This window comes from Leptonychotes weddellii, chromosome 14 (genome assembly GCF_054177405.1).
Source record: "Leptonychotes weddellii isolate Sample4059 chromosome 14, ASM5417740v2, whole genome shotgun sequence".
In the NCBI taxonomy this organism is placed as follows: domain Eukaryota; kingdom Metazoa; phylum Chordata; class Mammalia; order Carnivora; family Phocidae; genus Leptonychotes; species Leptonychotes weddellii.
Genome location: NC_138382.1, coordinates 36,677,702 through 36,700,367, shown reverse-complemented (window position 1 = coordinate 36,700,367; position 22,666 = coordinate 36,677,702). Strand labels below are relative to the sequence as shown.

The window sequence follows — 22,666 nt, the reverse complement described above, 5'->3', positions numbered from 1 at the left end:
GCTTTTCTTTCTTGAGTGTGAGCACGGGCGTCCCACGCAGGGCACAGCCAGATCAGTGCAAACTCCCTGAGAGTCCACAGGGGCCTGGATCCTCCGGGGTGGGGGTGGGGGTGGGGGTGGGGGGGTGGGGGAGTCGTGGCGCCTGTGAGTCTGGGCGTGGGCAGGCACAGGCAGGCACCGGGCCGGGCCGTCAAGGCTTCTGCCACCTGCCGTAGCGGTAGCCGCGGTATCCAGACTTGCCTGGAGCCTGGAGCTCCCCGATTCCGGACTGCCCCTCCTCCCACATGCATCCCGCCCCTCGGGTGGGCGTGGCCTGCTCCTACCCTCGCCTTCCCCTCCAGGGGGCGGAGCTGGGGGAGGGGTCCACGAGCGAGTCACGTCCAACAGGCGGAGCGGAGCACTAGGGGGCCGGCTGGGGAGGCGCCACATCCGGCGGCTGACTCTTCGCGTGTAAAGCCGAGGCCGCTGCAGTCGGCGTCCAGCAGTAGCCCTGGGCTCTTCTCGGCTGCGGGAGCCGCTGCTCCAATGCCCCACAGCGGCCATGAGCATCCCACACTGGTGGGACCAGCTGCGGGCCGGCAGCTCGGAGGTGGATTGGTGCGAGGACAACTACACCATCGTGCCTGCCATCGCCGAGTTCTACAACACGGTGCGGGAGCGGGAGCGGGGATGGCAGGCGGGCTTGAGGGAGGGGACCGCCACTAATCGTGGCTGCGCCTGGAACCTGGACGTGTATTTGGGGTATGCTGTCTCCAGGGCCAGAGTCAATCCGCGCGCCCCCTCCTCTGCGCTCCTTCCAGCTCTCCATCTGTCCTTTTCTGTCCCTATCCCGGCATCTGGGCTCATCCTCCCCTTGTCATTTCCGTCTGATGGCTCTATTGTCTTGTTTGACCGGCACCTGTCCTGAAGCCCGTGGTCCGTGTCAGCCCTTCGCCCAGGTGGGTGACTCAGGGGCTGGTGAACCCGCCGGGACAAATCCCTTCCTCCCCTAGGATCTCTGTGGCGTGACGCACTTGGGTCGCATTGTGCGGTTTCTCCCTGAATACCTGCTGGAGGGTGGGGGGGGGGGGCGGGAGGAGGGAGTCCGCCGGCAGGTCTCAGGAGCAGGGCCCACTGCTGCCGTGCTGACGGGCCCCGCCCCACTGATACACCAATAATAGGTCGAGTTACTTTTGGCCAGAATCACATTAATTGCTACTAGTTCCTAGTTCTTTGCCTTTGGTTCCCAGGCTCAGTCCAGCCCCCAAGTCAACTCCCCCAGGCCTGCGCCCTCTCCAGTGATTAAGCCTGGGGAGTGAGCGGGAAGTTTGGGAGTGATTGTGTGCGTGTTTCGTGGGCTTGCCTCGGTCCCTGCTACGGGCAGGCTGAGACTTCCCCACTGCAGTAGCCTGTGTGCTGTTAGTATTTATGGGAGGGAAAGCTTGATGCTGGCAGGAAATGCCTCTTCTTCTCGCTGTGCGGTGGCTCTGGGTTCTCAGACCAAATAGAAGACTCTGCATGGTCATTTCTGCGGCTGCCCAAACACACACACACAAAAACAGGAACTCCTGGTTTACAAGTCACTGTGAATTTGAGGTTGTTCTTCGGATTTTCTCCTTGGAGATGCTGGAGAGAATATACTTGGCATGAGTCCGTCTGGAGGGATCTCCCATGAGCTTGTCCCAGCCCTTTCATTCATTGATGATGAAACTGAACTATAGAGAAGGGAACGGTCATACTCATGTTTCCGGCACAATCCAGAAGTCTGCACTGTCCCTCCTTCTGCCCTCACAAACACTCCTGCTTCTTAATTAGGACCAGGTTAGTTCTTCAAGAAAGCCTGGCCCTCTGCTGTCTATAGATCCTGTGAAAGACTAGTGGAGGTGGCTACAGCTCACCTGTTGAACCCCTTTCAGAGTTTACTCTTAGGGGTAGATGGGGGCGGGGGGGGGCACACAGGATGGCCTGGGGATGGCTGGGTACTTTCCGTAGCCATACTTTCTCCTTTTATAAGGTGGAGAGTACTATTAAGGATTTCACCAGAGAGTTAAGGAACAAATGACAGGCTGGGGACAAGTTCTCACACACCCAGCAAGATAATGACCTGTGGAGACCGAGGCCAGCTGAGAGTCAGACCTGGTTCCTTGGCCAGAAGTTCATTTAGAGCTGTTCTGTGCCTGTCTTGAAAAGCCCCAGAGTGCTGGGTGAGGGGGGACACTTTATGTTGTTTTTACTTTTAATCTAGTCCCGTTGGAGCTGTTGTGGAGTGAGTGCCAAGGTCTTTTTTAGAAACGAACTGTCGCTCTTCAGCTGCAGTGTCTGTGGGTGATGAGCCTGGTTGGTCCTTCTGACAGGCCTTATTCTTTGGAATACTCCTACAAACCACAAAATTTGCTTTAGCCCTGCAGAGAGCTTTAAACCTCAGAGTAGTAGTTGGTCACCTAACTTTGTTGAGTCTAGGTCCAAAGAGCTTAGCGAAAACGGTTTCCTTCTCTCTGTTTCCAGGCCCTACTTATTTCTGAAGCTTATCACAGGACAAACCCGTGCTTATCTCTCTCTTGTATTGAGGAAGACAGTGAACTATTACATGGTGATAAACAGCTCATTAAATCCTCGTAGGAAGGCCGCAGATCTAATTATCCATTTTAGAAACATCATTACTAATTTTGAGGGAAAGGTTAAGGAACTGAAGATATAAAATCAGGGGAGAACTGGGAGCAGGATCTAGAACCTTCTTAACGGGTCTTGGGGCTAGCACATCACTACTACAACTTCAGTCACTACTGGCTACCATGAATTGTTTGCTAGGTGTTGAACCTCTGCTGCACAGTGTACAGTCAACCTCAGTGGTGGGCATTCACTATTAGATCCACTGGATAAAAGGAAGAAACCAGGGTCTGGTGAGATGATGCAATTTGCTGAGGTCAAGAAAATGGCAGAATTAGAGTTAGAACCCGGTCCATTTGACTCTACAAAGATACTCCTCCTGAAGATGCAAATGCCATATAGCTCCTTTTGACTTATTTATTCTGCGCAGCACAGATGTTTATGATTGAGCCATTCTTTAACTGGAAACTCCTGCATTGGGACCATATGAACTACAGGATAAAACTCATGATGTTGGATATGAAAAAGTTTGTTTAGTTTTTTGTTATAGTTGTTCTGTATTTTAAAATGTTCACCTTAAAAATAAGTTACTTTACCAGCAAACGTGGGTTTATTTCAGAAAAAGAAAACTGCCATTCAGGACAAGCAAGCTATGGGAAAGCCATAGGCAAGACCAACAAACAAAGGAGAGGAATGTTATCTTATGGAAAAGGCGGAAGTCGGGAGGGGTTGTTTTGAACTGGGGAGTTCAGGGTGATTGTTTCTCGTTGGCTGAGTGGCAGGGGTAGTGAATTTCTTATGGGAAATACAAGGTACATCTTTCCCTGTTGGGGCCTGGGATAGACCATTGGTTCCTGTTGGGGAATCTTCTGTTAGGGGTCTGTAATTGGGAGCCTTCCCTTCTTGCATCCTGAGTCTACTTCAGGGAGGTTTCCACTTACTAATTTTCACAAAGTAGCATGGTCATGGTAAAAAATTCAGAGCAGGCAAATTATAAAGTGAAAAATCTGTTTTTGTGTATCTTTTCAGACCTTTTTTCAGGCATTGTACAAAACACATGCATTTGTGTGAGTATATAAAATATGTATGTATAATGTATACACACAATATCTAAGTTTTTATTTAACCCAGTTGAGATCATACTACACAAACTCCTCTTGATGTTTTCACTTAATAGATCTTAGAGATGGTCCTATATTGGCTCTGAGTTATCTTCCTCTTTACAATGTCTAATCAGTGTTCCATTTAATGGATTGACCGTGATTTATTCACCCACTCAGCCTCTTATTGATGGACACGTAGGGCAGTTTGTTTTATGCTTTCAATTTGGTTTCTGAGCAGTGATGCAATGAATATCCTTATATATGCATCTGGATGTACTTCTACAAGTACGAATCCTCTAGAGGGAATTGCTAGGACAAGGAGAGTGTTTACTTAAAGTCTGATAATTATTGCTAAATGGCCCACCAGAGAGAGTACCCTGGTTTATACACCCACTGACAGTGTTTGGGTGGACAAAGCATTTTGCTTTGGGGCCCTGCAAATCTCTATTGCCTCGAGACTTGTCATCATCCTTTGCTTCAGCCAAGCCCAGATCTCCCTTCCAAGAACATGTCATGTTCTTCCACCGCCTTTTGCTTCTGCACATTTTGTACTGTTTCTTCCACATACAAATTTTATTGACTTGAGTTCCTTTTTATGTTTTAAATTTCCAGGCTCTAGTCACACTGAAGAGAAGAACTCTAGAACGCACTGCTTTAGAGAAAAGTAGCGTCTGCTTTTTAACACTGGCTTAGCTTTTGGGGACTCTGTTGCTGGGCAGGGACTCAGGGGCTCAGGAGGAAATCCACTGGTGCTGAAAAAAAGTCTTGAAGCAAAATATATGCATAAAACCAGCCCATCATCTGTCGCCTTTCCCAAGGAGCTCTGCCACCCATGAAGATAAGGAAGGTAGTCCTGATATGCTAAAGCCCATGTCCCTGTAGGGCAGAATGACCTATATCCTGTCTCTGTTCATCTCTAGATCTATTTACTGGGCAGCTACTGTGTGCTTGACACAGAGACCAGACCTGCAAATGGTCATCTGGGTAGTGACGGCCAGACCAGAGGGATGTACAAATTGGCAAGGGTATTATTAGTATTCTGCATGGGCTTGGTGTACTGTGGGGGAATTTCGCAAGAAGTCTTCTGAGTGGGGAGGCCAACTTGTCCTGGTTTGTCCAGGCTTTGCCCGATTTTGAAGCTGAAAGCCCCATGTCCTGGGGAACCCTCTTCAGTCCCAGGCCGGCCAGGACAGTTGGTCATCCCAGAGGCAGGAGGGGAGCAATGGAATGGAGGATTAGAAATCTGCATACAGTCAAGATGCACAGACCGCCTACCCAGCCAGGGGAATACCCCTTAGCTGTTTCTGAACCTCCTGTTCAGAAAATCTTACAGCCTGTTGCTTTGTCAGCATTTACCCTCTGCCTGGGAAAGTGCACCCTCCCATGCACTGGGAGGAGATTGCTGTCTGTTCCTGAGATTATTTTGGTGTCATGTTATGGAGGAATTCGTGGAATGAGGAACTTTCTAAGGAAATAATACATTTTAAAATTGCGGTTTCCTTTTAATTAAAAAAAAATCTGCTCTGCAGACATTAAGCAAATTAGTTCTCCAAAGCAATAGGCTTTAAAAAAATACCCTTGGCTGAACTATTCAGCTTGAGTGACCCACACAATTGTTAGTTTCATTTCTCAGAAGAGATGGAGCCACTGAATGTGTGTTTTAACCAGGACTTGTTTGCTTATCTGTATTTCTTTCGGAGTTCCTTCCTCTTTTTGTCTTGGGGAGAGAGAATCTCCCTCTGATTTGGTCTTTGCCTTTCCATAGATGGAGGGCTTTAAAAAGACATGGTGAGCGCTGTGAATTGTGTAAGACTGTTTAATCACAGACCTGTACCTCCGAAACAAATAATACATTATATGTTAAAAAAAAAAAAAAGAGAAGATAGCAGGAAGGGAAGAATGAAGGGGGGGAATCGGAGGGGGAGACGAACCATGAGAGACTATGGACCCTGAGAAAAAAACTGAGGGTTCTAGAGGGGAGGGGGTGGGGGGATGGGTTAGCCTGGTGATGGGTATTAAAGAGGGCACGTACTGAATGGAGCACTGGGTGTTATACGCAAACAATGAATCATGGAACACTACATCAAAAACTCATGATGTAATGTATGGTGACTAACATAACATACTTTAAAATAAATAAATAAATAAAAGGCATGGTAGAGGCCGGCCGTCATTGGTAGCAGGGCTACAGAGAGGCAATAAGGTGATTTCCCTGTTATCTGGGAGATGTTCAAATGGTGCTTCTAAGTTGGACTCCTTAATATGTGCATTAAGAAAAAAATGTTTGAAGTCCCATGACTTTCCCGCAGGTGTAATGAACGACTTCATGCCTTTGTGAGTAGTGTCTAAACATTTAAACGTGATTAACACAGAAACCAGCATTGCACCGTATGTTACCTAGAATTTAAATACAAATTTGAAAAGGAAAAAAAAGGAAAAAAAAAGTGAAGAACACAAGTCAACAGCTTGTTGGGAGTCGGCTTGGCAGGAGATGGTTGCACCTGTAAGGGAGACTGCAAGGACTTGAGGCAATGAAGATGGGGTAAAAAGCAAACCCAGTCCTACCCCCCCTAACTTTGTAGGAGGGGCTGTACAGTGGGGCTCCTTCCCCTGGGGAGGGACTAGATAAACCGCTCGCATGTGTGGCACTTACAGCAAATGAGGTCAATCTATCTGAACTAGGGGGGAAAGGTTTGCGTAGCCTATTGTTGAAGGCAGAGCGATAATGTTATTATGTGAGATATATATGTATTCACATAAATGCAAGGAAGATGACTCGAAGGCTGTGAATCTGAGGATAACCATTATCCCTTGGGAGGAGGATGGCAAGGAGACTTTAAAAAAATTACAGAATGAAACAGGAGAACACATTTATGTCTAAGAAAGGAGAAAGATCAGGTTTTGAGTTACCTCTGGTATAATAATTCCATTTTCCCTTCTCCCTTTCCTTCCTTCTCTGAACACATTTATGCCTAAGAAAGGAGAAAGATCAGGTTTTGAGTTACCTCTGGTATAATAATTCCATTTTCCCTTCTCCCTTTCCTTCCTTCTCTGCTTAACAAAAGGAGCCACATTTAAATCACATCACAGGTGTGCAATGCGGGATAAGTCAGAATTTTTAGAGAACCAGTGAGGAGTTAAGCCAAGGAGGTCAGAGTGTGGCCGGGGCGGGGGGGGGGCTTGGAGGGGGAAATCAGCTCTGGGCAGGGGAAACAGCTCAGTGTGGGTCACTGCTCTGTGGGTGATTGCCTCTTTGACCTCGGCCAGCCTAGGGAGCCCTTCTGGGTGCTCACGCATTGCCCCTTGTCAAACAAGGGATGGTCTTGAAATGCTCTCATTTTTACCCCTGAAGATCTCTCGTCCTTTAAGTGATTCCTTGGAACGTTAAAGGCTATGATAGTAATAACGACCGACAGCTTACTGCTGACAAGGCACACGCGTTGGCAGAGTGGTAGAGATACTAGAATCCCTGTACATGACTGGTGGGAAGGTAACGTGGTCCAGCCACTGTGGGAAACAGCTTGGTGGTTCCTCATCGAGTTAAACATGGAGTTACCATTGGATCCAGCAATACCAGCTTGGGCATACGCCCAGAAGAAAACAAATCCTCAAAAACGTGTATGTGAATGTTCATAGCAGCCCTGTTCACAACAATCCGTCGATGAGTGAACGGATGAACAGTGTGGTCTTCAGACGATGGAATATTATTTGGCCACAAAAAGGCAGGAAGTACTGTATGTACCACAATGTGGATGAACTGCAGACCTGTTGTGCTAAGTGAAAGAAGCCAGACACAAAGGTCCTAGAGTGTGTGATTCTATTTTCATGACATACCCAGAATAGGTAAACTCAGACACAGAAAGCAGATTAGCAGTTGCCAGGGGCTGAGGGGGGTGGGGGTGGGGGTGGGGGAGGGGGAGCAGAAAGTACCTGCTTAATGGGTATAGGATTTCTTTTTGAGGGTGATAAAAAGGTTTTAGAACTAGACAGAGGTGGGGCGCCTGGGTGGCTCAGTCGTTAAGGGTCTGCCTTCGGCTCGGGTCATGATCCCAGGGTCCTGGGATTGAGCCCCGCATCGGGCTCCCTGCTCCACAGGAGGCCTGCTTCTCCCTCTCCCACTCCCCCTGCTTGTGTTCCCTCTCTCGCTGTCTCTCTCTGTCAAATAAATAAATAAAATCTTTAAAAGTTATCAAAGAGGGGTGCCTCGGTGGCGCAGTCATTAAGCATCTGCCTTCGGCTCAGGTCATGATCCTGGAGTCCTGGGATCGAGCCCCGCATCGGGCTCCCTGCTCGGCGGGAAGCCTGCTTCTCCCTCTCCTGCTCCCCCTGCTTGTGTTCCCTCTCTCGCTGTGTCTCTCTCTCTCTGTCAAATAAATAAATAAAATCTTTAAAAAAAACAAACAAACTAGACAGAGGTGATGGTTGCATATTCTGAGGGCATTTAATGACATGGAATTGTATACTCTAAAATGGTTCATTTTGTGTGATGTGAATTTTCCCTTGATTTAAAAAAATTTGGGAAAACAAAGGGGAGCTGGCTGTGACCTCCTAAAAACAAAAAGACAAAAAAAAATAAAAACAAAAACTAGAGGGGAGGTTCCAGAGTTAACGTGGGCCAGTATGGTCATCACGAGGCACCTGTAGTTGTTAAGCATGTGGAATACGGCTGGTTCAGATAGAGACAGGCTGTCAAGTATGAAGTTCACTCAGCTTTATGTGAACAACAGAATGGAAAATACCTCGTTAATGATATTTAAATAGTGATTAGGTGTTGAAATGACAGTAATTTGAATATATTAGAGAAGATATATTTTTTTGAAAAGCCAACTGCCCCCCTCCCCCGCCCGATAACAGGCTTAAATCCACACTAAAATCTGAAAGTTTGATCTTTACCTAAAAACAGCTTTGATTAGGGGAAGAAATTGACAAAGGCAGACCCTGGAAGCATCCTGCCTTTGTGTGGGCGCTGGAGAAAAAAGCTGGCCTTGCTAGCAGAAAATTTTGGGGAGCTGGGATGTCTAGTACTCACCTCCATATTAAGCTTTATTTTTTTACCATTACTTAGTGCGGGCCTTACCTTTAAAAATGTATGTGCAAGTAGATCAAAATGCTTCACAGTTAGTCTTGTGCAGAAAAAGAAGAAGATTCTTGGAATCCAGAGAGGGGGTTGGGCAGCTTTCATAGACTGATCATGGGAGCAGCTATTAAAATGCTGCAGAGAGATGGGAAGAATCCCCCAAATGGCCATAAAGGCAGCTTAAATTTCCCTGTATCTGCAGTTAAAAAAAAAAAAGAGATATAAGAGCTTAAACAAGACGTGTGGCCACATTCATCCCAGTTTGCAAAGCTCATATTTGGAACATGCTGCTTTATTTTTTTGCCCCTTAATATTCATCTTTTCATTTTCCACCCCCCTCCCTCCCCCCAGATCAGCAACGTCTTATTTTTCGTTTTACCGCCCATCTGCATGTGTTTATTTCGCCAGTACGCAACATGCTTCAACAGTGGGATCTACCTAATATGGACGCTCTTAGTTGTAGTGGGTAAGTGGATTCGTGTTCGAGCAGGGGCTGAGAGGGAGGAAATGGAATTCTGCACACTTCCTGTCCTATTTGAACATGATGTTTTGTAAACCAAAGTCACTCTGACGTCTTAGCGAACTTTTATTTTTGCTTTGATGCCAGAAGGAGGACGCCTCTGGACACGGGCTGGACACCCGGGGTGACGCCAGCGATCACTTAATGGCACGTGAGGGCTTATTTCTCTAACAGCTGTTGGGGCCGTGCCAGCGCTGTTTTCTGAGGACTTCTGAAGAAAATCACACAAAAGCGATTGAGCTCTGATGAGACTTTAGTCTAGTGGATCAAAACGAGAAAAAAAATGTTTAGATGTTTGATCCTTCATTGTGCTGGGAAATGCTTGTATAATTTCCATTTCCTTCCACAGGCAGATTGGGAATTCTCAACAGTGAGAGAATGTTGACTTTTATTGAAAGCCTCTTCCCCCGAAGCCTCCTGGAGGAGGACAGAGTGTTTAACTGGCATTATTCAAGCTCTGATGTGCTGATCTTGGGGCCCTGCTTGCAATCCTCTTTCTAGGCTTCAAGGCTGCCTGTCTAGGTGGTGTGTGTTTCTTCCTTCAGCTTCTTCTTTCAGTGAGAGTGTGATCTGGTGATTGTGACCGTGGTTGGTCGAATGGCTGGCCTTCAGCAGTGTGTTGGATTTGTGGGTCCGTTCTTCTGTGATGACCTTTTTTTAATTGGTTGTAATTGATTCTAGGAATTGGATCCGTCTACTTCCATGCAACCCTAAGTTTCTTGGGTCAGATGCTCGATGAACTTGCAATCCTTTGGGTTCTGATGTGTGCTCTGGCCATGTGGTTCCCCAGAAGGTATCTACCAAAGGTCTTTCGGAACGACAGGTAAGCTTGTGTTAAACGGTTTTGTATTTACTGCTGAGTGCAGCACCCAACATCTCCATGTATGTATCAGGAAAACAGCACACAATGGAGCCTCCCCTTATGATGAGCTTATCAGATACTTGTTTAATATCCACGGGTTGTTTATTCTTTTAGACCGTAAACTGACGAAAGAGGGAATTTTAATATGCTTGGCAAAGAATTTATAGGATATTAGGGGTAAATGGTCAAATGTCTCCCTTATAGGATATGAACAAAAGTGGAAAGATTTTCAGTGGCGGAGAAATTACTGAATGGTAGTTCAGAGACCTTTGATTTTCTGCTAGAACATTTCCTTGAGTCCAATCCAGTTCTACCATTTGATAAGTTTATAGTAAAATTCCATTAAGGAATTGGTTCTTGTAGCTGTAGATCCCATGATTGTCAAATGGTATTGGTTTTACCTCTGCTGAGATCTACACACACACACACACACACACACCCTCCAAGCTAGAAATCCAGAATTTCAGGAAGGGATGCTTATATGGTTATTCATCCAGTAAATATTTTTTTGAACACTTACTATGCATTTTTTCCAGACACTGGGATATAGCACTAAACAAAACAATAGAGACTCTGCCTTCAGTGAGGTCATACTGAAGTTGGGGAGGCTACAAATCAGTGAACAAACAAACAATACAATGTTAGGATAAGTGCTCTGATAAAAAAATGAAGCTGGAAAGGAGGTAGAGGTGACATAGGGTGCTCATTTGGAGTTTGGTCAGGGAAAGCCTTTCTGAGGAGCTGTATGAGGTTTGTTAATATCTGAAGGAACCGAAGAGAGTCAACCTCATAAAGATGAGAAATGCTCCTAGAACATATGACCCACACATATTTCTCTGTAGGACACTGTGTTTTATATGGATCCATATATATATATATATATGTATAAATAGTCTAAAAACATGGATTCAATCAAGCAAGCTGTGGGTACCCAGGGAAGAGCTGTACTAGGAAAATAAAGAATTCCTAGTGTTCCTGGTACTGTGAATAGGAATAGGAATTTTGGAGCTCTTAAAGACAAAGGCTGTTCTCTATGGATGGAGGTGGGGAAGTGTCCATAAAGCACGCTGGCTGCAAAGAGCACATGGTAGAACTGTGTGTGGGATAGCATAACTGTAGAATGAATTAACTAATCTCTTTTGGCGTCTAGGTCTTTGTGTGCACATAGAAGTAACTAGAGGAGGAGGATAAACAGCCACTATCATTGGCTATTCTTAGGAAGGGGGAAGGGGGGCGCCTGGGTGGCTCAGAGGGTTAAGCGTCTGCCTTTGGCTCAGGTCATGATCTCCGGGTCCTGGGATGGAGCCCCACATCGTGGGCTCCCTGCTCAGCAGGGAGTCTGCTTCTCCCTCTGCCTCTGCTCTCCCCACTGCTCCTACTCTCTCTTTCTGTATCTCTCTGTCTCAAATGAATAAATACAAAATTCTTAGCTGCAGGACCCCGAACCCACATGATCCTGCAGCAGCCCCTGGAACGAGGCCCCACAGGTTGGGCCCAGCGTGACCCACGGGCCGCGTCGGGGACGCCCCGAGCCTAGGACGTGAGCTCCCCTCTCCGAGGAGCTGTGCCCATGAGCACCAAGCGGCGCCTGGAGGAAGAGCAGGAGCCCTTTCGAAAACGGTTCCTTTCTGAAGAGAACGTGGCCACCCACTTCTCTCCACTCAGCCTGCACAATGACCACTCTTACCACAGCCCCCACTCAGGAGCCCTTGCTCTGAGCTGCTTCTCTCGCACTACCCTGGGAACCTGATCCCTGAGGCCCTCCGGCTGCTGAGGCTAGGGGACACCCCCACCCCCCACTACCCTGCAACCCAAGCTGGGGAGATAATGGAGCTCTGAGTGCTGATGGGCAGTAGTTCTGCCCACCTTCCTTCTTCCCCACAACAGAGAAGACCAGCATCCCCACTAAGGGACCAGCTGTCCTGAATATTCTCCAGACCAGGCCTCTGGGCCCCAGGACCTACTCTCAACAGAGGAGGACACTGACTCCCACAGAGCCCTGGGGTGGGGGGAGCAGGAGGGACAGGAGCATGGGAAGGGAGGCATCCCCCCCCAGAACTGAATAAAGATTGCTGAGCATATGAAAAAAAAAAATTCTTGAAAAAAAGGAATGGGGGAGGGAGTGGGGGAGAGAACTTTCACTTTTACCTTTAATTTATACTGTTGTGCAGTTTTTTTTTAAACAAAGAGCACATGTTACTTTTTAATAATAACACATTTTTCAATGAAGTAGGGAGAAAACATACTTCAGATGAACTAGCTGTGCTATCTTCATTGTACAGAGCAGGATTTGAATTAAAGTGTTTTCTTTGACTATCATCGAGCAGATAAAGGATCCTCAAGGTTACTTATCCAAAAAATGAGAGTGAGAGAGCCAGCAGTTGACAAGAGGTGACAAGAAGGGCATTCCTGGCTTCAGGAGAAATACAGTCTCCGTTGGCTGTGGCCTTCTCAGTGGAGGAAGGCGGCTTCAGCGTGTGGCAGGTTGGCTGGGGCGGTTTGGTGTCTAGTCTTGTGCTTGCTTGTCCGGCTTCGGGAGAATGACTGGGGGTGCTTAGAAAGCCTCATGAGGTGGAGAAGGGGGGCAGCGCCAGGCAGGTCAGGAGGGCCTTCGCAGGAGGGGCTTTCGGGCTCTGGCTGAGAAACATCGTTTACCTTTGGCCTTTCCTGTCGAGTCAGAGGGTGGCCACCAGTCACCTCCATCCCTGCCCGAGCCTGGTGGGTGGTAGGTGGAGAGCTGAGGAATCTCTTTGCTCTTAGATCTGATCTTTCAAGTCCTGGGGGCTGAGTGAGAAGCCTCACACAGAAGAGTGGTTTTGTTCATGGCACTCTGGAGGTGCCACTTGAAATTCCAAGCGACAGTTTTGTGTGTGTTCATAGTAGAGAATCTTTTTCTTTTTCTTTTTCATTTCTTTCTTTCTTTCTTTTTTTTTTTAAGTAGGCTCCGCACCCAGTGTGGAGCCCAACACAGGGCTCGAACTCATGACCCCGAGATCCAGACCTGAGCTGAGATCAAGATTTGGATGCTTAACCACAAACTGAGCCACACAGGCCTCCCCTGTCTTTTTGATTTCTTGACAGGAGGGGTGAGGGAATGTTATGAGCAGGAGAAAAGAAAATGGGGCAATGGATGTAGTTATAAAGCTTACCAACTTTAATAATGAAACTGTACCGTGGGACAGAGAGGTGACCACTTGGGACTTTTTTTATTGCCGGCACCATTTCTCTGGGAAGACGTGACCACACTGTCTTCAGCTTGGAGAGAGTCCTTTGGAGCCCTGAGCACCACAGATGTCCATGTCCCTGGTTTTGGAGACTCCCTGGGTTTGAATCCTAGGTTCCCTGCTTACAAACGGTGTGGCTCATCTTGACTCTTTCATTTTCTGTTTCGTCATTTGTCAAATTAGGTAAATAATCCTCTCTTGAGAGGATCCTGCAGCACACTGTGGAGTATTAGAGACATGGCGAGTGCTCAGAGTTCGCCTCCAGTACTGACAATGACACATGGAGATTTCTGCCTGGCATTTCTGAGACACGCGCACACACACACACACACACACACACACACACACACACGCACTGAAGGAGAGAATGGGAATGGGAGATGCGAATGAAGATAAGGCATATGTTATGGGAAAGTAGCACACTGTAAATAAGGATTTCAACTCTATTCGTCCGCCTTCAACTTGCCAGTGACAAGGAGCACAAGACGACAAAACCCCTTTTTGTGGGCCTCACTGCCCAGGACGGGGACAGGTGCAGCTCTGAGTCCAAGCGGCAGCCAGAACAAAAACTTCATGTCAAAACAGGGATTTCTCTAGACCAGGGATCATGTGGTTTACCTATCCAAGTTAACATCTTTTTGTGATCTAGACTTTGCTGGAATATTTCTAAAAACACATTAAAGTAGTTCCAGTGTGAGATTTCTGGAGGAGGGGCAACAGAGCGTGGTGGCTAAGTGTATCAGACGGACATGGCTTTGAGTGATAGGGTTTGTTTTTTTTAAAAGCTCTGGTACCTCATTTAGCTCATCTGTAAACTGCAGATATTAAGGGTACCTTATGGGGTTGGAAATATAGGGGGAAATCCTAGAAGGTGTACAGTGTCTTGTGCAGAGTAAGGACTCAGTAAGGGCTAGCAGTTGTTAAGAATGGCTAATATGGATAAGTGTTTTGAAGAATGTCTAGAACAGCAGGGAAATTATTAAATTTTACCGTATAAATAGGAATAATTGGCAAGTCAAAAAAAAAAAGCATTTTTTTTATCTTGCCTAGAATGTCCTAAGAATCATCATACACTCAGTTGTTGATGGTTATTAATAATTTCTAGACATTTTTGTTTTGAGAAAAAAAACCCCCAAGAACAAAGAACTATGATGGACTAATTATTTCCATTTCTTAAAGATTTATCCTGCTGTGATTTTTATGATTTTGCCCTCACTTTATAATCCAATTCAGGTTTTGAATCCTGAGTTACCAGGCTGGGGTCTGGCCATCCTGCTCTAGCTGGATGACTGGGAGCCAGGGCCTTAGACTCTCTGGGCCTTATCAGTTCCTTACTTAGAAAAGGACATGGGTGGACCTTCCGGGACCAGATGCTGTAATCCTGTGACTATCATGGGCTAGTTGTTCTACATAGGTTATGTTTCAGTCCTAAAGGGTGGTTTAAAGCAGTGGATCCTAACCAGGGTGTCCCTTGAGGGAAGTTTGTGGACAGGTTTTTGATGGTTATCATGAAGGAGGTTTTATCATCCATAAAAGCCATCTCACTTCGGAAGAGTAAAGGGGGCGTTACCAGGTATTTGCTATAGAAAAGGAGCACAGGGTCTGGCAGGGTTCAAACCTCTGCTCTAATGGGTGGCTAATGGTAACAGCAGTAGCAGCTTTGTTACGTTATGTTGATGGTGTTGGGCTGTTTTGATTAGGGGGAATTGAGGAGGACGGGGTGATCGGGGTTCCCTGACCTCGTGTTCCAGTTTGAGCCCATAATGGGCTGGGAGGTGGAGAACACGACCAGAGACCAGGGGTTGCCTGGTGTCATGGATAAGACAACACTCTGTCAGAACCCTGCGCTCCTGGACATGGCCAGCTCTCTTGTCCCCAGGACGTCTGGTGACCCTGGGGTCGGCCGGTCTGGCTCTGTGACTTGTGTGGACTTCTTCGGGCTGAGGTTTTGTCTGCTCAGCCACCTTCCTGAAGCGCATTCCTCCACACCCTCTGGACCGACATGGGCGGCGTCTGCCTCTGTTCTCCTTAAAGCGAGTTTCTTCAGGCTTGCTGCCTTTGAACTGTTTGGTAATGCCCTCCGGAGCCTTTGGGGATTGCCACACCAGCCCCGTCAGGTTTTCCCTGAGAGCAGCTATTATTCACAATAACTTTATTATTTTTTTTTAAAGATTTATTTATTTGAGAGAGCGAGAATGAGAGAGAGAGAGAGAGCACATGAGAGGGGGGAGGGTTAGAAGGAGAAGCAGGCTCCCCGCCGAGCAGGGAGCCCGATGCGGGACTCGATCCTGGGACTCCAGGATCATGACCTGAGCCAAAGGCAGTCGCCCAACCAACTGAGCCACCCAGGCGCCCCACACAATAACATTATTTAAAATAGCACTTATTCTCACACAAAGGGAATGATAACAGTAATAGTGGATTTTTATTAGCACAGAACCATGTACCAGGCACCATGTTAAGTGCTTTAATGCTTATAGGAACACCATGGGGTAGGGGGTCTTCATTTTCATATGGGAAACGTGAGGCTTGGAGGGTTTCGGGACTTGACAAAAGGTCCCACAGCTACTGAGTGATGGAAGCAGCAAGTGAGCACACATCTGTCACCTGGAAGACCTGTGCTTACAACACTCTTGCCCTCACTAACTCCCGAACCATTGATCTAGAGAAGTAATGCAATTTGCAAGTTTTCTTTTTTTTTTTTTTAACTGTTCATCCAATCTAAAAAGGCTGAAAAGCCTTGGTACAGGTCATAGCACCTCAAAACCCAGTAAAGGAGTTATTGTGGGTCCCCAAGGGCCATTTGCATGATGGGGGTGGGAGAGGGGAGCTGCGGGCCGTCCACCTCGGGCTGGAGCAGGCAGGCTTTCCTCCAGTGGCAAGGGTTGCCAGCCAAGGCCAGGAGGAAAACAGTTCTCCTGAGGATTTGCTGCCTGGACCCTTTCCCGCATACGTATTTTTTCTCTGGTTGAAGCTCAGGGCTACACTTCCTGTTCATTCCAGTCAGAAAGTTGGCAGCTCGATCAATGATTTCCTGCACCTTGATGATAAATGGTTTTCCTCTTTAAGAGAGAAATTTGTATTTTGGAGATTTCAGTGTACTTTGATTTCTCTATAATGGAATTTCATTCAGATGAGTTTCCCAACTGTGACCTGTTCCGGGGATTTTGGCCAAGGTAAATTGTGCTAATGAGGGATAAAAGAAACTTCAGGAAAATCATGTGCTCCTAAATTTCAGTCATGGATGAGGCCTTGGGGATCATCTAGTCCAGCCTTTTCACTTTATAGATAAGGAAATGGAGTCCCAGGGAGAGAAGAAGGAACATGTCCAGGATCACGTCGCCACTTCTGACTCTTTCTCCTGAAAGTACATCCACTGAAGTGTATGAGGATGGTATTTTTCTTGTTTCTCTTTTCTACAGATTTTATTTATTTGAGAGAGAGAGAGAAGGCGAGAGCGCGCACATGTTTGCATGGCACGAGTGGGGGGAAGGGCAGAGGAGGAGGGAGAGGGGACAAGCAGGCTCCCTACTGAGCACGGAGCCTGATGTGGGGCTCCATCTCATGACCCTGAGATCCTGACCTGAGCTGAAATCAAGAGTTGGCTGCTTAACTGACTGGAGCCACCCAGGTGCCCTGAGGATGGTATTTTTCTAAGATGGGTCATGTCAAAAACTTGTCAACACAAAATTCCAATGCACGCTAGTCTGTGAGTTGCTGGTAAATAGACAGTCTTAGAATTTATTCTTAAGACTTTTAGCTGTATGTGCTAGACACAGATTTTTTTTTTTTTTAAGATTTTATTTGACAGAGAGAGCACAAGCAAGGGAGGTGGCAGGTAGAGGGAGAAGGAGAAGCAGGCTCCCTGCTGAGCAGCGAGCAAGAAGTGGGACTCTATCCCAGGACCCTGGGATCATGACCTGAGCCAAAGGCAGCCACTTAACTGACTGAGCCACCCAGGCACCCCAGATTTTTTCTTTTAAGCTAAGGAGCTTTGTGGTTTGTAAATGGTCCCTGTTTTTCTTATAAAAGTCTTCCACGCTCACCTTGTAGAACAGGGGTTGGCAAGCTGGGTCCTGTGAGCCAGATGGGTCCACTGCCTGTTTTTGCAAATCAAGTTTTATTGGTGTACAGCCACGCCCATTCCCTTACCGCTTGTCTACAGGGGCAGACTTAGGGAGCTGCGGAGGTCCTAGGACCTGCAAAACCCAAAGCATTTGCACTCTCACCCTTTACAGAAAAAGTTTGCTAGACCCTGCTGTAAAACATCTGAAAAAAGTATAGAAAAAAGTAACACTAAGAAAAGTTATCCATATCTGACCCTCGGGGACTGAGATGGATTCTCATTTTACCATTCTCCTGGCTAAATGTTTGTCAAATTTCTGGTTATTGCCTAAGCATAAATTGCTAGAAGTAGAATTCCTGAGCCCGTGAGCGTGAGTGGGTTTGAGACTCCGGGTACTCGATGCACAACTCCTCAGCTCGCACACTCGTCTGCAGTTCCTGTACTTTGCCGGCATTCACCAAACAAACAAGAGCTCCTTGGCTAACAGTTCGGTTTGCTTTCATTGATTCAGGGGCAGGTTCAAGGCGGTGGTCTGCGTCCTTTCTGCCGTCACGACATGCCTGGCGTTTGTCAAGCCCGCCATCAACAACATCTCTCTGATGACCCTCGGGGTTCCTTGCACTGTGCTGCTCATTGCAGAGCTAAGAAGGTGGGTGCCTTTGTTTTTCCCGCCTGCCCCTTAGGCTGTCCCTGGGTTGGGAACACACCAGCTTGTTTTTTTTTTTTTTTTTAAGATTTATTTGAGAGAGAGAGCACGAACAGGGAGAGGGGCAGAGAGAGAGGGAGAATCTCAGGCCGAATCCCCGCTGAGCGCAGAGCCCAACACGGGGCTTGATCCCACGATCCTGAGATCATGACCTGAGCTGAAACCAAGAGTCAGTTGCTTAACCGACTGAGCCACCCAGGCTCCCGGCTTCTGTTTTTTTTTTTTTTTTTACTGCCCTCAAGTGTGGAAGCGGAGTTTGACTCTTCACGTAGAGTTAGTTCCTGACTGTTGGATTGGAAGCACGTTTAATGGTTTGGCTCAAAATGTTAATGATCTCACTTCCAGAAAGAGGGGAGCGGCTGGTTAGTGGATGCAGTGCATCCCAATGATCCGAAGCTAGCTTAGCAGGAACATCTCAAGGACCTGGTGAGTGCCTAGACCAGCCTGGGAGACTTAATTCTGTACAAAGAATAGATTTGTTCATATGAGAAGAATAAGAAGAAAAGTCCTAATGAGGCTATTGCATTCACACACAGAAGGAAAAACAAACGTCTCTATACAAGGCAACATTGACTCTAGGCATAATACTGTTGACTGTGCTAGTCTCTCGGACACTTCGTTTCTTATTTGCAACCTATCCGGTAAAGCCTTTGCTATTTGCCTAAGGATTTTCCTTTGGAAAGTTCTATACTCAGGTTCAGGTTGATACCTAGAAACAGTTTAGCCTTGTGTGTACATGACGACTTCTTTAACCCCAAAATACATCAGACCACCGCCCTTATTGTAGTACTCAGAAAATGCTTTTTCTTTGTACCCATCTTTAGCAGTGCATTTTAATTCCTGACTTTCTCATTGTTACGGACATGGTATTTAACTGAAGTCTCAGATCTCTCTTCCTTTGTGTGAGAGTTGCCGCTCTGTGTAGTGTGTGGACAGCTTTCAGTCTTTGTTTTGAGAGGAGATACATGGTTCTTCCCACTGCTTTGCCTCTGGGGGCTGCTTACAATGTCGGCCAGACCAGGCAGGGTCAAAGGTGATTGAAGAAGTATTTAAAAATACTGGTTGGCAGATGAAGGATGCTGTCCGGTCTTGTCTTGTTGGCTTTCCTCAGTAGCCTTGAAGGAGTGGAAAAATAAGAGGCTGGTTTCAGAACGCTAATAGGATTTTGAAGCTCTTTGGAAAACACACAAAGTGCCAATAAAGAGATCTGAAATGAATTTGTAATAGTCCAGCAGTACTGGCTTATATTCGGCCTGAATTGAATAGAATGTGCAGAACCTAGGTATGTTTCTGGAGAATTCGTTGCAGTCTAGTTCATTTTAACTCTTGATACTATGTTTTAGCCGAAAATTTTGTTAGAAAGTAGCTTAAGGAAAGGGAAAATATTTTTAACTCCTATTTAAACAAGAACAAATGAAGGAAGACAGTGGTTAGGGCAGATTGCGGTTTAAATAAATTCTGCTTCAAGAGTATGACCTTTAAGCAGGGAAACATTTTCCTTTTTTTTTATTTTTTAAGATTTTATTTATTTAAGAGAGAGAAAGCACACAAGCAGCGGGGAGGGGCAGAGGGAGAAGCAGACTCCCCGCTGAGCTGGGAGCCCAGCGTAGGACTTGAGCCCAGCACCCTGGGATCATGACCTGAGCCAAAGGCAGATGCTTAACTGACTGAGCCAGCCAGGCACCCACATTTTCCTTTACTACTCTTGATCTTTGTACATGATTACAAAGGAAATCATCTGTTTCATACTTAAAAATCTTTGCCCCTGGGGCACCTGGGTGGCTCAGCCGTTAAGCGTCTGCCTTCGGCTCGGGTCATGATCCCAGGGTCCTGGGATCGAGCCCCGCATCGGGCTCCCTGCTCCAGGGGAAGCCTGCTTCTCCCTCTCCCACTCCCCCTGCTTGTGTTCCCTCTCTCGCCGTGTCTCTCTGTCAAATAAATAAATAAAATCTTAAAAAAAAATCTTTGTCCCTGAAAAGCTAGCCCCCACTGCAGCTCATTAGTCTCCATCATTACATTTACAAGTGGCAGCATCATGGGAAGTATTCTTCCTTCCTGCCGGGGTCTGTCTTTCTGCCTATGGATCATTCCCTCCATTCTCCTATACATACTTTACTCCTTCCTGTAACTAGTCTACTGGGTCCTCACCCCTCCTTAAACCGTCCTTCCCATTGGCTTGTAAAAACACTTGAGCCTCTCCCATCTTACCTAGCTCTCAGCCTGGGCTCAGTCCAGGTCTGTCTCCAACCACCACCTTTCTCTCTCATCTGTCATAGCCCAACGTCTTAGAAGTGCTTACTGTTATATGTAAGTGATCTCTATGCCCAACATGGGGCTCAAACTCAAGACCCCGAGATCAAGAGCCGCACGCTCTACCAACTGAGCCAGCCAGGCACCACAGCCCAACGTCTGTAAAAGTTGTCTTCGTCCCTCAGCTCTCCTGTCTTCTTCAGCCCACTCCCATCTAGCTTCTGCCCCACTTCGATACCTAAGCCCTCCTGGGTTGTATGCCCAGTGACAGTTCTTCCTATATCTTATGTGCTTTTCTCTCAGCTGCTTGCACAATTCACCCCCCCTCATCCTTGACACGTTCTTCCCCATGCCTCCCAGGACGCCACACCCGCCTGGGATTCTGCTCACTCTGCGGCAGCTTCTCTTCAGTCTCTCACGTGAGCTCGTTTGCTATGCACCTTTGCATGTAAGGGTCCCTTAAAGAGGACTTCTCACTTCGGCTTTCCTCCCTCTACACTTGGCCCTGGAAGATCTCATCAACAGCTGTGGCGTTCATTACCAAACACGTGCAAATGACTCCCAGGTGTGTGTGTGACTCTGTCCTTCCTTCTGCCTCCACCACGGTGCATCTAGCCTCTGACTCCACCTGTCACAGCCGTCTCGAATTCAACGAGATTCCTGATCTGACTTTTCCAGTTCTGGTTCTCTTAGTATTTCCAGCAAATGGGAGCACCATTTACCCATTTGCTCAAAGCAGATGCTCAAAGCTCCATTGCTCTTTTTTTTTTTTTATTTTTTAAGATTTTATTTATTTAAGGGCGCCTGGGTGGCTCAGTTGGTTAAGCGACTGCCTTCGGCTCAGGTCATGATCCTGGAGTCCCTGGATCGAATCCCGCATCGGGATCCCTGCTCGGCAGGGAGCCTGCTTCTGCCTCTGACCCTCCCCCCTCTCATGTGCTCTCTCTCATTCTGTCTCAAATAAATAAATAAAATCTTTAAAAAAGATTTTATTTATTTAAGAGAGAGAAAGCACACAAGCAGCGGGGAGGGGCAGAGGGAGAAGCGGACTCCCCGCTGAGCTGGGAGCCCAGCGCAGGACTTGAGCCCAGCACCCTGGGATCATGACCTCCATTGCTCAAAGCACCATTTACCCATTTGCTCAAAGCAGAGCAGAAGCCTGCTCCCTCTTTCTTCCCTGAACATCCCATCTCATCACTTTCATTTTTCCATTAGTTGACATTAAAATTGACATCAAGTTCAATATCCTCAATATGGCCCCTATGTGCCTCTAATAGTCTCTTTTTTTAGCTGACCTTGCAATTAGGATGTAGTTCAAAATCCTAACATGGCCCCCACCTGCTGATCTGGCCTGCACGAAGCTCCTCCCTTACATTCTGTCCTCTAGCTGTTCTGACCTTCCCTATCCCCCAGGTCCTTGTTCATGCTGTCCCTTCCTCTGACTCTCCTGCTTGGCTTACTTCTGGCTCATCGTTGCCTCACCTGTTTGGCTCAATTGTTCATAGCACCACCAACTTCTTTCTGGCACCCTTCCCAAATGTAATTAAAAAATTATTCGTGCTGGTTTTTTGTTTAGTGTCTGTCCCTTCTCTTGATGTAGACTCTATGGACAGGAACAAGGCCCCTATGTTCACTGCTGTGTCCCAGTTCCCCCCGAGTCCCAACAAGGAGAGAGAAGATGGTTGTTGGCCTGCCTTGATAAAATTCCCAGACAGGGGATGCCCTTACTGCTCTTTGCATTTCCTTCCAGGACCTTCCCTGCTGACATTAGCGATAATCTGTAATGTAGCAGCTAAATATTTCTCGTCCATCCTCCCTCTGCTCAAAGGAGCTAGGGAAGCTTTCTGTTTCTCATTAGCCTTGTTGCTAGAGCTTGTTTCTAGTTTTTTATTTTCATTGTCCTTTCTGAACTTTCTCTCAGACCATGTGGCAACAACATTTTATTTGGGATTATGAGCAGACATTTACTGAAATTTGTGTTGTCATATTATGAAGTGACTCAGCTGCATTTAATATATTTTAAAGTAGGTGTTTTTTTTTCCCCCCTGATTATAGGAGTGAGTCTGTTAAGGACAACTTTGAGAATACAACAAAGGGTTAAGAAGAGGAGAACAGATAGCAGCTCAGATTTTTTTTATCCTATAATAGGGTCCTGTTGTATATATCACTTTTGATCTGCTTTTTTCATTTAATCTCACGTTAATATTTTGGTAGGAGCCCTAAAAAGTGTGAATAAAACCCAAAGGAGCCCAGGTATGGGCAAGACCCAGGT

General features: G+C 46.8%; 1 protein-coding gene, 1 long non-coding RNA gene and 1 pseudogene across 2 annotated transcripts in view; all 3 read left to right on the top strand.

Moving 5' to 3' along the window:
• Positions 1 to 22,666, top strand: part of LOC145717028 (uncharacterized) — a 560,651-nt gene that overhangs the window by 527,803 nt on the left and 10,182 nt on the right. The window lies entirely within an intron of this gene.
• ACER2 (alkaline ceramidase 2) overlaps positions 397 to 22,666 on the top strand; it is a 32,452-nt gene continuing 10,182 nt past the window's right edge. Inside the window, exons 1-4 of the mRNA XM_081803022.1 lie at positions 397 to 649; positions 9,118 to 9,232; positions 9,968 to 10,109; positions 17,950 to 18,087. Coding sequence (XP_081659148.1) covers positions 542 to 649; positions 9,118 to 9,232; positions 9,968 to 10,109; positions 17,950 to 18,087 — 503 coding nt within the window. The 5' untranslated portion in view covers positions 397 to 541. The remainder of the gene's footprint in view (positions 650 to 9,117; positions 9,233 to 9,967; positions 10,110 to 17,949; positions 18,088 to 22,666) is intronic.
• Positions 11,399 to 15,563, top strand: LOC145717025 (host cell factor C1 regulator 1 pseudogene; annotated as a pseudogene).